Source organism: Periplaneta americana, chromosome 10, assembly GCF_040183065.1.
Source record: "Periplaneta americana isolate PAMFEO1 chromosome 10, P.americana_PAMFEO1_priV1, whole genome shotgun sequence".
Taxonomy (NCBI): Eukaryota; Metazoa; Arthropoda; class Insecta; order Blattodea; family Blattidae; genus Periplaneta; species Periplaneta americana.
In genome coordinates, this window is record NC_091126.1 from 22,626,892 (window position 1) to 22,639,037 (window position 12,146).

Consider the following 12,146-nt stretch of genomic DNA (forward strand, 5'->3'; position numbering starts at 1 on the left):
GTCTTCGTGATCCGTCCACAACCAAGTGGAGAATTACAGCAAACTGGTGCTCTTGAACAAAATGACGAAAATATTAACGATCACAATGTTTATTGTAACACTAAAATTAACAATCTGTCAATTTATAGCGATCGTCGCTCTTATTGAAGTTCATCTTTCAGAATGTTTGCTCACATGCATATGTAGAACCAAACATAGAACTCATACGCGCTTTGTGATTGTTTTGAATACAGAAGTATTCATTTTCCCATTGCTTTAAAACTGGTAGTTAATAGCTATTAGTATTATAATTAAATGATATATAATACTTTTTATTATTGTTTGCTAAAGACTTGAAGGAATACTGTTCATTTTTCAGAATGTTTGCTCACATGCATATGTAGAACCAAACACAGAACTCATACCCGCTTTGTGATTGTTTTGAATACAGAAGTATTCATTTTCCTATTGCAAAAAACTGGTAGTTAATTATTATTAGTATTATAATTAAATGAAATACACTACTTTTTATTGTTGTTTGCTAAAGACCTGAAGGAATACTGTTCATTTTTGAGAATGTTTGCTCACATGCGTATGTAGAACCAAACATAGAACTCATACGCGCTTTGTGATTGTTTTGAATACAAAAGTATTAATTTTCCTATTGCTTAAAACTGGTAGTTAATAGTTATTATATTATAATTAAATGAAATATAATACTTTTTATTGTTGTTTGCTAAAGACTTGAAGGAATACTGTTCATTTTTGAGAATGTTTGCTCATATGCATATGTAGAACCAAACACAGAACTCATACGCGCTTTGTGATTGTTTTGAATACAAAAGTATTAATTTTCCTATTGCTTAAAAACTGGTAGTTAATAGTTATTATATTATAATTAAATGAAATATAATACTTTTTACTATTGTTTGCTAAAGACTTGAAGGAATACTGTTCATTTTTGAGAATGTTTGCTCACATGCATATGTAGAACCAAAAACAGAACTCATACGCGCTTTGAGATTGTTTTGAATACAATAGTATTCATTTTCCTATTGCTTAAAACTGGTAGTTAATAATTAGTATTACAATTAAATGAAATATAATACTTTTTATTATTGTTTGCTAAAGACTTGAAGGAATACTGTTCGACTTAATACAATCGGTTGCATTGTTGTTTCAAATATCACCTTTGTCTACAGCAGCCTTAATTCTCGTCGGTCTACCCACTTTCTATAACATTGCGACAAGTACTATACAATGTTTTCGACCCCGCAACTTGCCTCACATCACACCGTCACCGAAGTTCTCGTGTAGACCTCGGCAGTGGAGACATCATTCCGAATAGTATGTTCAGCTGAAGCGGGTAGTACTACATTTTGGATTACTTGGTGTTCGTAGCATTCTATTCGGATTTATTGCAAATCTCAAATTTCTGTTGTTGCAGGACCGATACGCCAGAGGCAGGGGGGAACCAGAACTGGACCCTAGTCAAGACTACGAACTGTTGCTGGGATACGAAAATGGAACCCACACCGTCATCAGGTTCCGAAGACGATACGACACCTGCGACCCACATGATTACACCATCACGGTAAGGCGATGTTTCACCAAACATAACTAAACTTTAACAGTAAAAGGTTACAGGATTTTATCCAAACCAGTAGGTCACCTAGCATGTCCTTCTCATATAGATGTTTCACTAAAGTTGATTGGATAGTGATTAGGGGTCAAAAATCCGATTTTTTTTGTTTGGTATTTCAATGAACAAAGTACAAAACTTGTTCTTTAAAACAATATACCGTATATTGTGGGGGTATCCCTGCAGATAAGCTCTTTAGATGCTCTTTAAATTTGTCGATTCACATAATTAATGTATTTTTTTTAATGCAGTTTGCAGTACAGTACGATTATTTAGTCCTGACAGTCGCCGGAGATGTGCGCCTGGGTCAGGCGAGTCCATTTAGTTACGCCAAGAGGTGTTTGGGTTATTCAATCGCGTGCCTTAGAAGCGATCGGATGTCATGCGTACTGTAGAGCGGTATGTTTCCAGTACAATTAGGCTGTACTGCATTACTTTATCGGCCGCTCACCCTTATCTCTACTCCGGAACTCTCCCCACTCCTCCTATTACTTACCCTCTTTCGCGTCGCTGAGCTGTCAGGACTAAATAATCGGTCTGTAAGTTGACATTTTTAAAACTTAAATGCATTTTTCTTAGAAACCACTAAATCTGTTTACACAGTGTTTTCTGCATTCCGTGTTGTGACATTGACTTCTTACTCTCTCTCTCTCTTTCTCTCTCTCCCTCTCTTTCTCTGTATTCTTTTCTCTCCCTCTTTGTAACTTGAAAACATAAAAGTTGAATGCGTTTAAACTGGAGCGTGTAAATTATCGCCTTCGGTAATCTGACCAGTGATTTTTCTTAACGGGCAATAAATGGGGAAAGAAAAGCACTTCCACATAAAATAGAGTCTGAACCGTGGATCCATTTATTTGTGGCGTATATTATGGATAATGCTTAAGTAATGGAGAGTGGTCTTCAGTGTTCGCGGTTTATCTGGACACAGCGTTCTCTCTCTGGGAAAGGATTTATTTCGCTATTCCAGGACCACATTCGTCTCCCATTCAACTCTCTACGACAATAATTACGAACCCCACTTTCGTCTTGAATGAAGGGTGACGGGGAAAGTTCAGGAGATGGTAGCACATCGTCATGCGAAATATCTTGATAGCTTTATGCAGGAAATAAACCAGTTAAAAGTATTGTTCCAATTGAAGGGTCCCTACAAAAAGTGGATGGTTCCACTTTTTCGTCAAATTAATATTTGCTTGTTTCATACGTTAAAAAATATGTCCGATTTTTCAGTACAAGGACGGAGTGATTCCTAGCATTTGGTAGTAACTTACAGTGGAATTGGAGCTGAGCTGCCAATAGTTTCATTGCAAAAAGAAGGTAGCTCCTGGAGCTACAGTATATACTGAGTAAACTTGAAGTAGTGTTATCAATTTCAGATGGTTATACTTTGAGATATTTCAAACAAAGTTCCATAAAATTTTGCTCGTTTTTACTTCCTTTTCGAGATAATTTTTTTATATTAAATGTTTCAGAGCGTGTTCTGGGAAAGCCATTAATCTAATTTCCAAATTGTTGAATTTACGACAGCAATGTATTATGATAATAAATGATTGAAATAATTTTAGTTTTGTCCTTTAAATGCACAGAAATTTGAGCCGAACAAATGTTCGCTCTGCAAAGAATTTTACAGTGTTACATTTGTTGGCATCAAATTTCTTCACATTTAAAAGACAAAACTAAATTTTTCCAATAATTTATTATCATTATATACTGTTCTCTTGTATTGGCTGAGCATATTGGAAATTAAACCAATGACTTTCCCAAAACACGCCATGTAATGTTTCATATAACTTACTGACTTTTGAGGAACCCGGAGGTTCATTGCCGCCCTCACATAAGCCCGCCATTGGTCCCTATCCTGAGCAAGATTAATCCAGTCTCTATCATATTCCACCTCCCTGAAATCCATTTTAATATTATCTTCCCATCTATGTCTCGGCCTCTCCAAAGGTCTTTTTCCCTCCGGTCTCCCAACTAACACACTATATGCATTTCTGGATTCGCCCATAAGTGCTACATGCCCTGCCCATGTCAAACGAATGTTTCATATGAAACAATTTTTATTTCGAAAAGGAAGCAAAAACGAGCAAAATTGTATTCATTTTTTTTAATATCCCAAAGAGTAACCCCCTGAATTTAATAACATTACTTACGGTACAATGTAAGGTGAGGTACTAAGTTGTAACTTCAATAGTTCCCCCTATTACTTGAGCACGTGCTTAAATATAGTGATTTTATAGGTGTTAGCTTCACTTCATTACTGGCAACACTTCCTCGAATACACGCACGTTACAGGTATCACAACAGTTAGTCATTTTGTAACTGTTAGATTGGCACAATTTGGAATATTGATCAGCCGAGACAAGCTATTCTAAATTAAGTTCACCAGTTTTCTTCAGATGCCATATTGTGCAAATATTTTATATTGTGATAATAATATAACTTTATATTACGGAAATATAATTATTATTCCTTTATACAGCGAGTTGTATGTGATCTTTCTGTTTTCATCACGTCACTTTTTTAAGCTATGAATATTTTAGTAACATTAGTACTTTAGCTTCAATGTTGGTAACATTGAGTTCCGGCCATCTTTGGTCTTTAGTACCTCGAACTTCCCGTAGCCTGGAGTCTGTAGAGAGTAGGGGCCTCCGCTGATACACACATACACACACACACACACACACAGAATAGAACATTAACGAAGGACGTACAGGCTTAGAAAAAAGTTTTGCCGCACAGATACTTTATAAGTCCCAGAAAGGAGACAGTGCGCATGATCAGACATACAACGAAACAAAGCTAATGTTATTACCTCTACAAGTCCTTCTCTTGTGAACCAGATCGCTCGTCCTCCGATCATGCGCACTGTCTCATTTTTGGGACTTGTAATAAAGTTTCTGTGCGATACAAATTTTTAAAAGACTGTATATCCATGCCCGAGAAGGGACTCGGACACACGAACCTTCGGATCATGACGTCAAATGGGAGAGCGTCTTAGTCCGCCTAGCCACCGTGCCCGGCTAAACGTCTTTCTAAGGGAAATTTATCGTTATATAAAGAATTATTTGTATTTGGTTGTAGGGACAATCACAGGTGGTGAGTCTTGGGTGCATCATTATATGTATGAGACAAAGTGTGCATCAATGAACGGATCAAGACACCAATTATAAATTCTCGAACCAGGCTAGTCCGCACAATGGAAGTTCGCCAAAAGGAAAATTCACCCTAAAAAATTCGCCCAAGAATATTGATCCAAAATATTCCCCCAAAGTGATTACACCCAACGATTTTCATTCTCACCCTCACTCACGGTTGCCAAATTGGGCTACGAGTACCGTAAATTCTTGCATGGGTGTCGCTATATTGCAACTGCTGCTTCTTTGATTCGCTTATGCATACTTCGATAACACTGTCATCTAGCGGTAATAATTTTAGGTGTCTCATTAAATATGTAGTTAGCTATGTTAACGTGTAAGTTACATACTGATTATCCCTCATAAATTTACACAGATCGGTTTGATGAGGATAATTACATAATTGAACAAGTAATCGGTGATTTACTTCATTTAATATTATTAGTACATGTCATTAACTGGCCATTGTGCTATAATTGGAGTTAATACATCCTATGTTATAAATTTTCTAAACAATAGTGAAACATTCATAGCTTGAAAAAGCGCGTAAGAATAGCAATACGTATTTACATTTTTGTAGTAAATGGCCAATCCTCTTACCTTCTGATTTATTGACGTAACCATTTGATTCGTCCGATGTTTATGTGTTTCAGAATGCACTAATGTATGTGTGCGATATCAGAATAAGATTGATAAATTAGCTTAGGTGGAGCAGTATTCTGTGTCAGTCATCAAATATTGAAACCAAAATATAACTGATGGAAATTCACTGAAACGTCTGTCTGAACTATATTAATACAGCAAACATGTAGGAATCCCTTGCAGCTGTCAGAAAAGATCGAAATGTCGTTAAACTCTTAGAGAAATTTCAATGCACACACTTTAAATGTCAGTATTTTAATATGAACACACAGTAAATTCCGCAGACTTCAAAGATTAGATGATGATGAACTGCTACCAACAATTCTTTGAACTCCTCAGCGTTTGTCGCTATAGCAAACATAGTTCACCCACCAGCGTAGCCGAAAATTAACGACATGACTGCAGAGGCGAAGGGAATGTCTGGTTTCTTTATCTATCTATCTATCTATCTATCTATCTATCTATCTATCTATCTATCTATCTATCTATCTATCTATCTATCTATCTATCTATCTATCTATCTGTCTGTCTGTCTGTCTGTCTGTCTGTCTGTCTGTCTGTCTGTCTGTCTGTCTGTCTGTCTGCCTGCCTGCCTGCCTGCCTGCCTGCCTGCCTGCCTGCCTGCCTGCCTGTCTGTCTGTCTGTCTGTCTGTCTGTCTGTCTGTCTGTCTGTCTGTCTGTCTGTCTGTCTGCCTGCCTAGCTATCTCTGTCTGTCTGTCTATCTATTAATTAATTTTTAAATTATCTATTTATTTATCTATTCATTTATTTATTTCTATATTTATTCATCTATCTGTATATCTGTTTATTTCTATTTCTATTTATCTCTTTATTTGTATTTATCTCTTTGTACTGGCGGAGTTAAGGGATCTGTACACCGAATTTTGACAAAAATGGAATTGTAGTTTTTATCATTTTTCGGTAGTTTAATATCTGTAAAATAGTAATAAGAATTTGTTCACTCTTTCGGCCCTATCTTCAGGAAAAATAAAAATCGAATTGTAGTAGTTATTAATGCAAACAATGTTATCAATGATTTTTTTTCCCAGCCGATCAGTGGAATTTTAAATTTATGTAGCCGGTTTTATACATAAAGATATGTTACATATGCCCTATTTTTTCTAAATTTCTACATTTCGTAACTTCTGAGAAAAGTACACCCAAAATTGAGGAATTTAATATTGTATGATATGGAAACTATGACACCTTTCTTCTGCACTTTAAAATTTTTTTCTGACATTTGTGCACTTTTCTCAGAAAGTTTTGTACCCAGAAGGCTGAAATTAATATACAGTATCAATATGATGGCATTTTACACGGTAGGCTGAAAAAATTAAGATAATTTCTTTTAGATTAAGAATTAGATTTAGATTAAGATCATTATCTTTGCCAGAGTCTGTGGGTGTGAAAGCTGACAGCTACTGTGATTGGCAGATTGTTGACGTCACATCTGTTTAGGAGGTGATATCACTCTCGGCCGAAGTGGCAACATGCCACTGACTGGACAGTGTACTCAAGGACACACCCCAGAAACACAAAGTGCGAGTGTCTTGCCTTCGACGCAGTCAGTTTTGGGTGGTACCGTTCTCAGCTGCACTGGCAACAAGTACTCAATGATTGGCTTTTTACTCAAGGACACGCGCCAGAAACGCTGGCACTGGCTGTAAATATGTTATAGAATTCATATAAATGAAATACATACATAAATCACAAATTATATATAAATTCCATCTTCAGCAACAATTAAAAAAAAATAATAATAATTTGTAGTGATTCTTAATGCAAAAATGTTATGAATGATTTTTTTTTTCCAGCCTCACAGTGGAATTTTAAATTTATGTAGTCGGTTTGATACATATGCCCTATTTTTTTCTACATTTGTGTCTTTTATAACTTCAGAGAAAAATGCACCCAAAATTGAGGAATTTAACATTGTAAGATATGGAAGTACAGACTCTCCTTATGGCCTTAGGGCCTTCCCTCCTACTCCATCATGTATCAGAATACACAAGCAGTGAAATTTAACAGAGTGAAAATAACAAAATAATATATCAGAAAACAATAACACAATAATTGCACTATACAAAACGAAAATAGTACCATATAAAGAAAATGTGAAATACAGATGTAAATATTGAAATATATAAGTAACTCAATTAGAAGTGCAAATAGTTATGAGGGAAAACGTAAGGAAGAATGCAACAAATGGGATGTAATGAAATAATAATAGAATGGAATGGAACGGAATTTACCTGAGAGGGGCACGGATGGCCCAGCACTACGACCTATTGAGATCTATTGCGCTAACCCTCGATATGGAAAGAGTTGCGTGCCACAGAAGCCCTATGCGCACCGCCCTAACCACATGACTCCTTTAACGACCGATCCCTACAGCCGACAGAAATCCATACACCATTCCTGCTTCGGCAACTTCTCCCAAGGCCCCCCTGTCGAGGCGAAACCCCTCCCCTGAGTAGGTCCGCCTCGGGTGCTCATTGCAGAAGCCATCCAACGTCGCTTAACTACATTCCACGGAGACCGGTCGAGAGAGCCAGCAGCTTCGGGAGGTCGCCTGTACAGTGATGACGAGGAAAGGATGATGGGGGAGGAAAGGAAGTGGCGAAAACGAGTGGGGTTCCAATCGTCTGACAAAGTTACCTGATATTCATCCATAGGAGTGAGGGGGAAAACCCCCGAAAAAACCTCAACCAGGCAACTCATCCTAAACGGGAATCGAACCCGGGACCACGGGGTTCGGAGTTAGACTCGCTAACCTCTCAGTCACAACGGTGGACAATAATAATAAAAAACGAAATTTAAATAAAAACCACGATAGAAAAATATTTGATAATAAATTAATCTGCCGATCAAGGGAGTTTAGTATTAATAAAAAAAAAGTCATCGTCATCAGCCATTCAAGTAGTAGGCCTACTGGCCTGTTATGGTTTTTTTCCATACTTTTAAGGGCCGACCCAAAGATAAAAAAGACTGTATATAAAAGTGTTGCAGATAAAAGGCTTATAATTTAAGGGAAGCTGAAGTGAAGAAGTGAAATATTAGTTGGTTGTGTTTCCCTCAAGATTTCCCCATTCGTAAGGTTATTGTTAGGTAATGAACATAGCGAATTTTCTGTCTCATCTTGCTAGCACAAATTCCCCGTTGTATTCAGTGATTAATATTCTGGGGCACCTCTTCTGCAGCTAAGCATATTTTCGTTTATAAAGGTGTTCAGTATTCATGTCTTCAATGCCCTGGTAATTTTCTTAAAGTTTTAAAAGGCAGTGAGATAGGATTCAGAACTTATTGAACGAAATGTCTGCATACTTATATTTTCTACGTAATTGAAGAATTGATATACTTATAAATTTAATTAACCTGCTTGCTATGTATTATATATTTCTATAGCCTATAACTTTACACTTGTTCTACGATTCAAAGCTACAATGCTGTTAGATCTGTGGAAGACAAATGAAATGGAAATGAGAAATAGCCAATAGAAGATTTAAAGCTTATAAAATTGCAAGTAAGATTTCACTGAAGAGTGTATAAATTTGAAAATTTGAACACTGTTTTAAATGTTGTTTTCTGGATGTATTGTGAAAAACTTTAAACTAATAAAATGTGTAGTGAAGTTTCTCTTAATTGTATGTGTAAATTTTAGAACTATGATATAAATATGAGTCTAGTTCGGTTAAAATCATTAAGGGGAGTGGGCAATGATGGCTCTGCTATTAAAAAATTTCAGTACAAAAGTTTAGTTCAATATTTCCAGGCTTTTAGTGCTCAGAGTGGAATAAAACTTTCCATGCTCATACAATCAGTCATTCTGAATTCAGCGATATAAAAGTCAACTAATTAGTTTCTCATCCAAGTGCAAAAGAAAGGCCCTAATTGATAACCTGTTTTCCTACCTTACTAAATGTATCTCACTCTTGAGGTGCACTTTACTTGCTACAATCTTCACTCATATACCTTGCATTTTTTTAAGTTATCTGGTAATTTTTATTGTAAATTCTAAAGCAAAATCTAGTTAAATATTTCACACCTAATGAAACAGAAAAAATATTGAATTTTGTTTAACATTTTTTTGCATTTTTTTCAAGGCATATATATTTTTTCTCGTGTTATGTGTGTGATATTCTTAAACCCGTAGGTCTACTATGTAAAACACAGGCTGAAGAAAACACTGTAAAAATGTCATTTAAATGAATTCAGTAGTTCCAGAGAAAAATGCACTTAAGTTTGAAAAATGTCAACTTACGGAAAACTGCATTAAAAAAAGGATGTATGAATTACATGCACCGCCAAACTTAAAAAGACCATTTAAAGGGCTTATGTATAGAAATACTCCCACAAATTTATATTGTCTTAAAGAGCAACTTTTGTACTATTTTTTAAACACAAAATAAAAAATCGGATTTTTTACTTCTAATCACTGCCTAGTCCCCTTAAGAAAGATGATCATAACTATTACAGGAATTTGTTTCAACGCTCCGTATAGAGTAAAACATATACATTTCCAGAATCTACATTCATAGCTTGAAAGCTCATGCATACTAGCAATGGAATTTAATTGAACACTCTGTATAAAGTTTGTTAGTACTGAGCACAGCTTTCAGAACAGTAGTCATCTCTCCCATGAGCTGATACGTTTCAAAATATTAGGATAGCAAAATCAATTCACAATTAACACCCTCGCAAATATCCACTCGCACAATCCTGACATAACAGACTAGTGAGTGGCTAGTGGCGCTGAACAGCGGCAGAACTGGGAAAACGTGGGGGGGGGGGAATTTCTGTTGATGAAACTATTATCAGGAATGACTGTTTCACCCTCCCTGCTCTGAGGTCCAAATTTTGGTGGAGAGAAAAATATTGAATACATTAGGTCTAAGATATAAAGATATATTAACAGTTATTTTTCACTTGCTGTGTACAATATTATCAGGATTTTTGTTATTTTCGATACCTGTAGTAGGCACAACTATATTCACATTCCGCAATACCGTGTTCAATTCCCGGTGAGTCCTAATGAGACTTCTGCTCAACCCCGAAACTGGTCGCTATAAGGGTATTTTGCTAAGTAGGCAGAACCAAGGGGGCCCCAGCGTAGAGGTGAATAGAGTGAATTTAACTAATTAGGCCCTTCGGGCTTCACCGAAATTCACCGCAAGGATTAAATATCAGTCCTAATAGGGTTTTGCCCCGATCAGAAACAGGGATGGACTAATTACTGACATGTCTTTGCAAAGCAATAGGACATCTAATCGTATTCGGATTTATTTCTCGTTAAAATTTCTAAACAATTTCTTGAATGCAGGTATTTTGCCACACAACTTACCATTTTACAACATAAAATAAAAATATATGCTTTGCTGTACAAGAACTACATAGTTGAACATTGTAAGGCCGGAAAGAATTGAAACATGTATGGACATTGTTTTCAAAGCAAAAAATATATATGTAGTGTGATGCATATCATATATCATATCATATCATATCATATCATATCATATCATATCATATCATATCATATCATATCATATCATATCATATCATATCATATCATATCATATCATATCATATATCATATATCATATCATATCATATATCATATATCATATCATATCATATCATATCATATCATATATCTTATCATATCATATCATTTAATTTGTATTTACACTTGTTGCTGTTTCATCTCTTTTTTATTTTTTAATGTTATCTATGTTTTTTTGTAAACGAATATCTGTACTGTCTATTGTAATTGGGGCTTAGCCCTGTTATAGGCTTAAATAAATAAATAAAAATATCATATATCATATCATATCATATATCATATCATATCATATCATATCATATCATATATCATATCATATCATATCATATCATATCATATCATATCATATCATATATCGTATCATATATCATATCATATCATATATCATACATCTATATATAATGCATCGTATCTCATATCTCATGTATCGTATCATTTATTATTGTCAGCTGTTATGCAATATATAGATGAACACTCAATCGATAAAATTCTTGGAGTAAAAGCATGGTGAAAAGAAATTGACCCTTAACACCATCTTAAACTTCTTCTTATTACAAATCTGTAGTATGTTAAGTGGTAATTTATTTATAATGTAACCGATAGAAACAAAGGGAGACTTTGTAGTTTTCAACAAATATTTCATTTCTTTTTCATTTATAATAAATATGAACATCTTTATTTAATTTAAACATTTCGCTATTGGTTTTGTAAAAGAGAACCAGCCACCTACTCATCCACTCACACACCAGCACACCCGTCCACACCTGTGGAGTAACGGTTAGCGCGCCTGGCCGCGAAACCAGGTGGCCCAGTTTCGATTCCCGGTCGGAGCAAGTTACCTGGTTGAGGCTTTTTCCGGGGTTTTCCCCCAACCCAATATGAGCAAATGCTGGGTAATTTTCGGTGCTGGACTCCGGACTCATTTCACCGGCATTATCACCTTCATCTCATCCAGACGCTAAATAACCTGATATGTTGATACAGCGTCGTAAAATAACCTACAAAAAACAGCTGAAATGAAATTTTTACGGCTTGTAGCTGGTTATACACTTAAAGACCGCATTAGAAGCGAGAATATAAGAGAAAAGCTCAGTATTTTAAATTTAAAGAGTAAAATACAACATAATAAATAACATTTGATGGATTACCAATGGAGGAATAATAATAATAATAATAATAATAATAATA

At 35.5% G+C, this 12,146-nt stretch overlaps 1 protein-coding gene across 1 annotated transcript in view; it reads left to right on the forward strand.

Annotated features, from left to right (window-relative positions):
* Positions 1-12,146, forward strand: part of LOC138707520 (MOXD1 homolog 2-like) — a 772,674-nt gene that overhangs the window by 536,140 nt on the left and 224,388 nt on the right. The window contains exon 3 of the mRNA XM_069837045.1: positions 1,427-1,573. Coding sequence (XP_069693146.1) covers positions 1,427-1,573 — 147 coding nt within the window. The remainder of the gene's footprint in view (positions 1-1,426; positions 1,574-12,146) is intronic.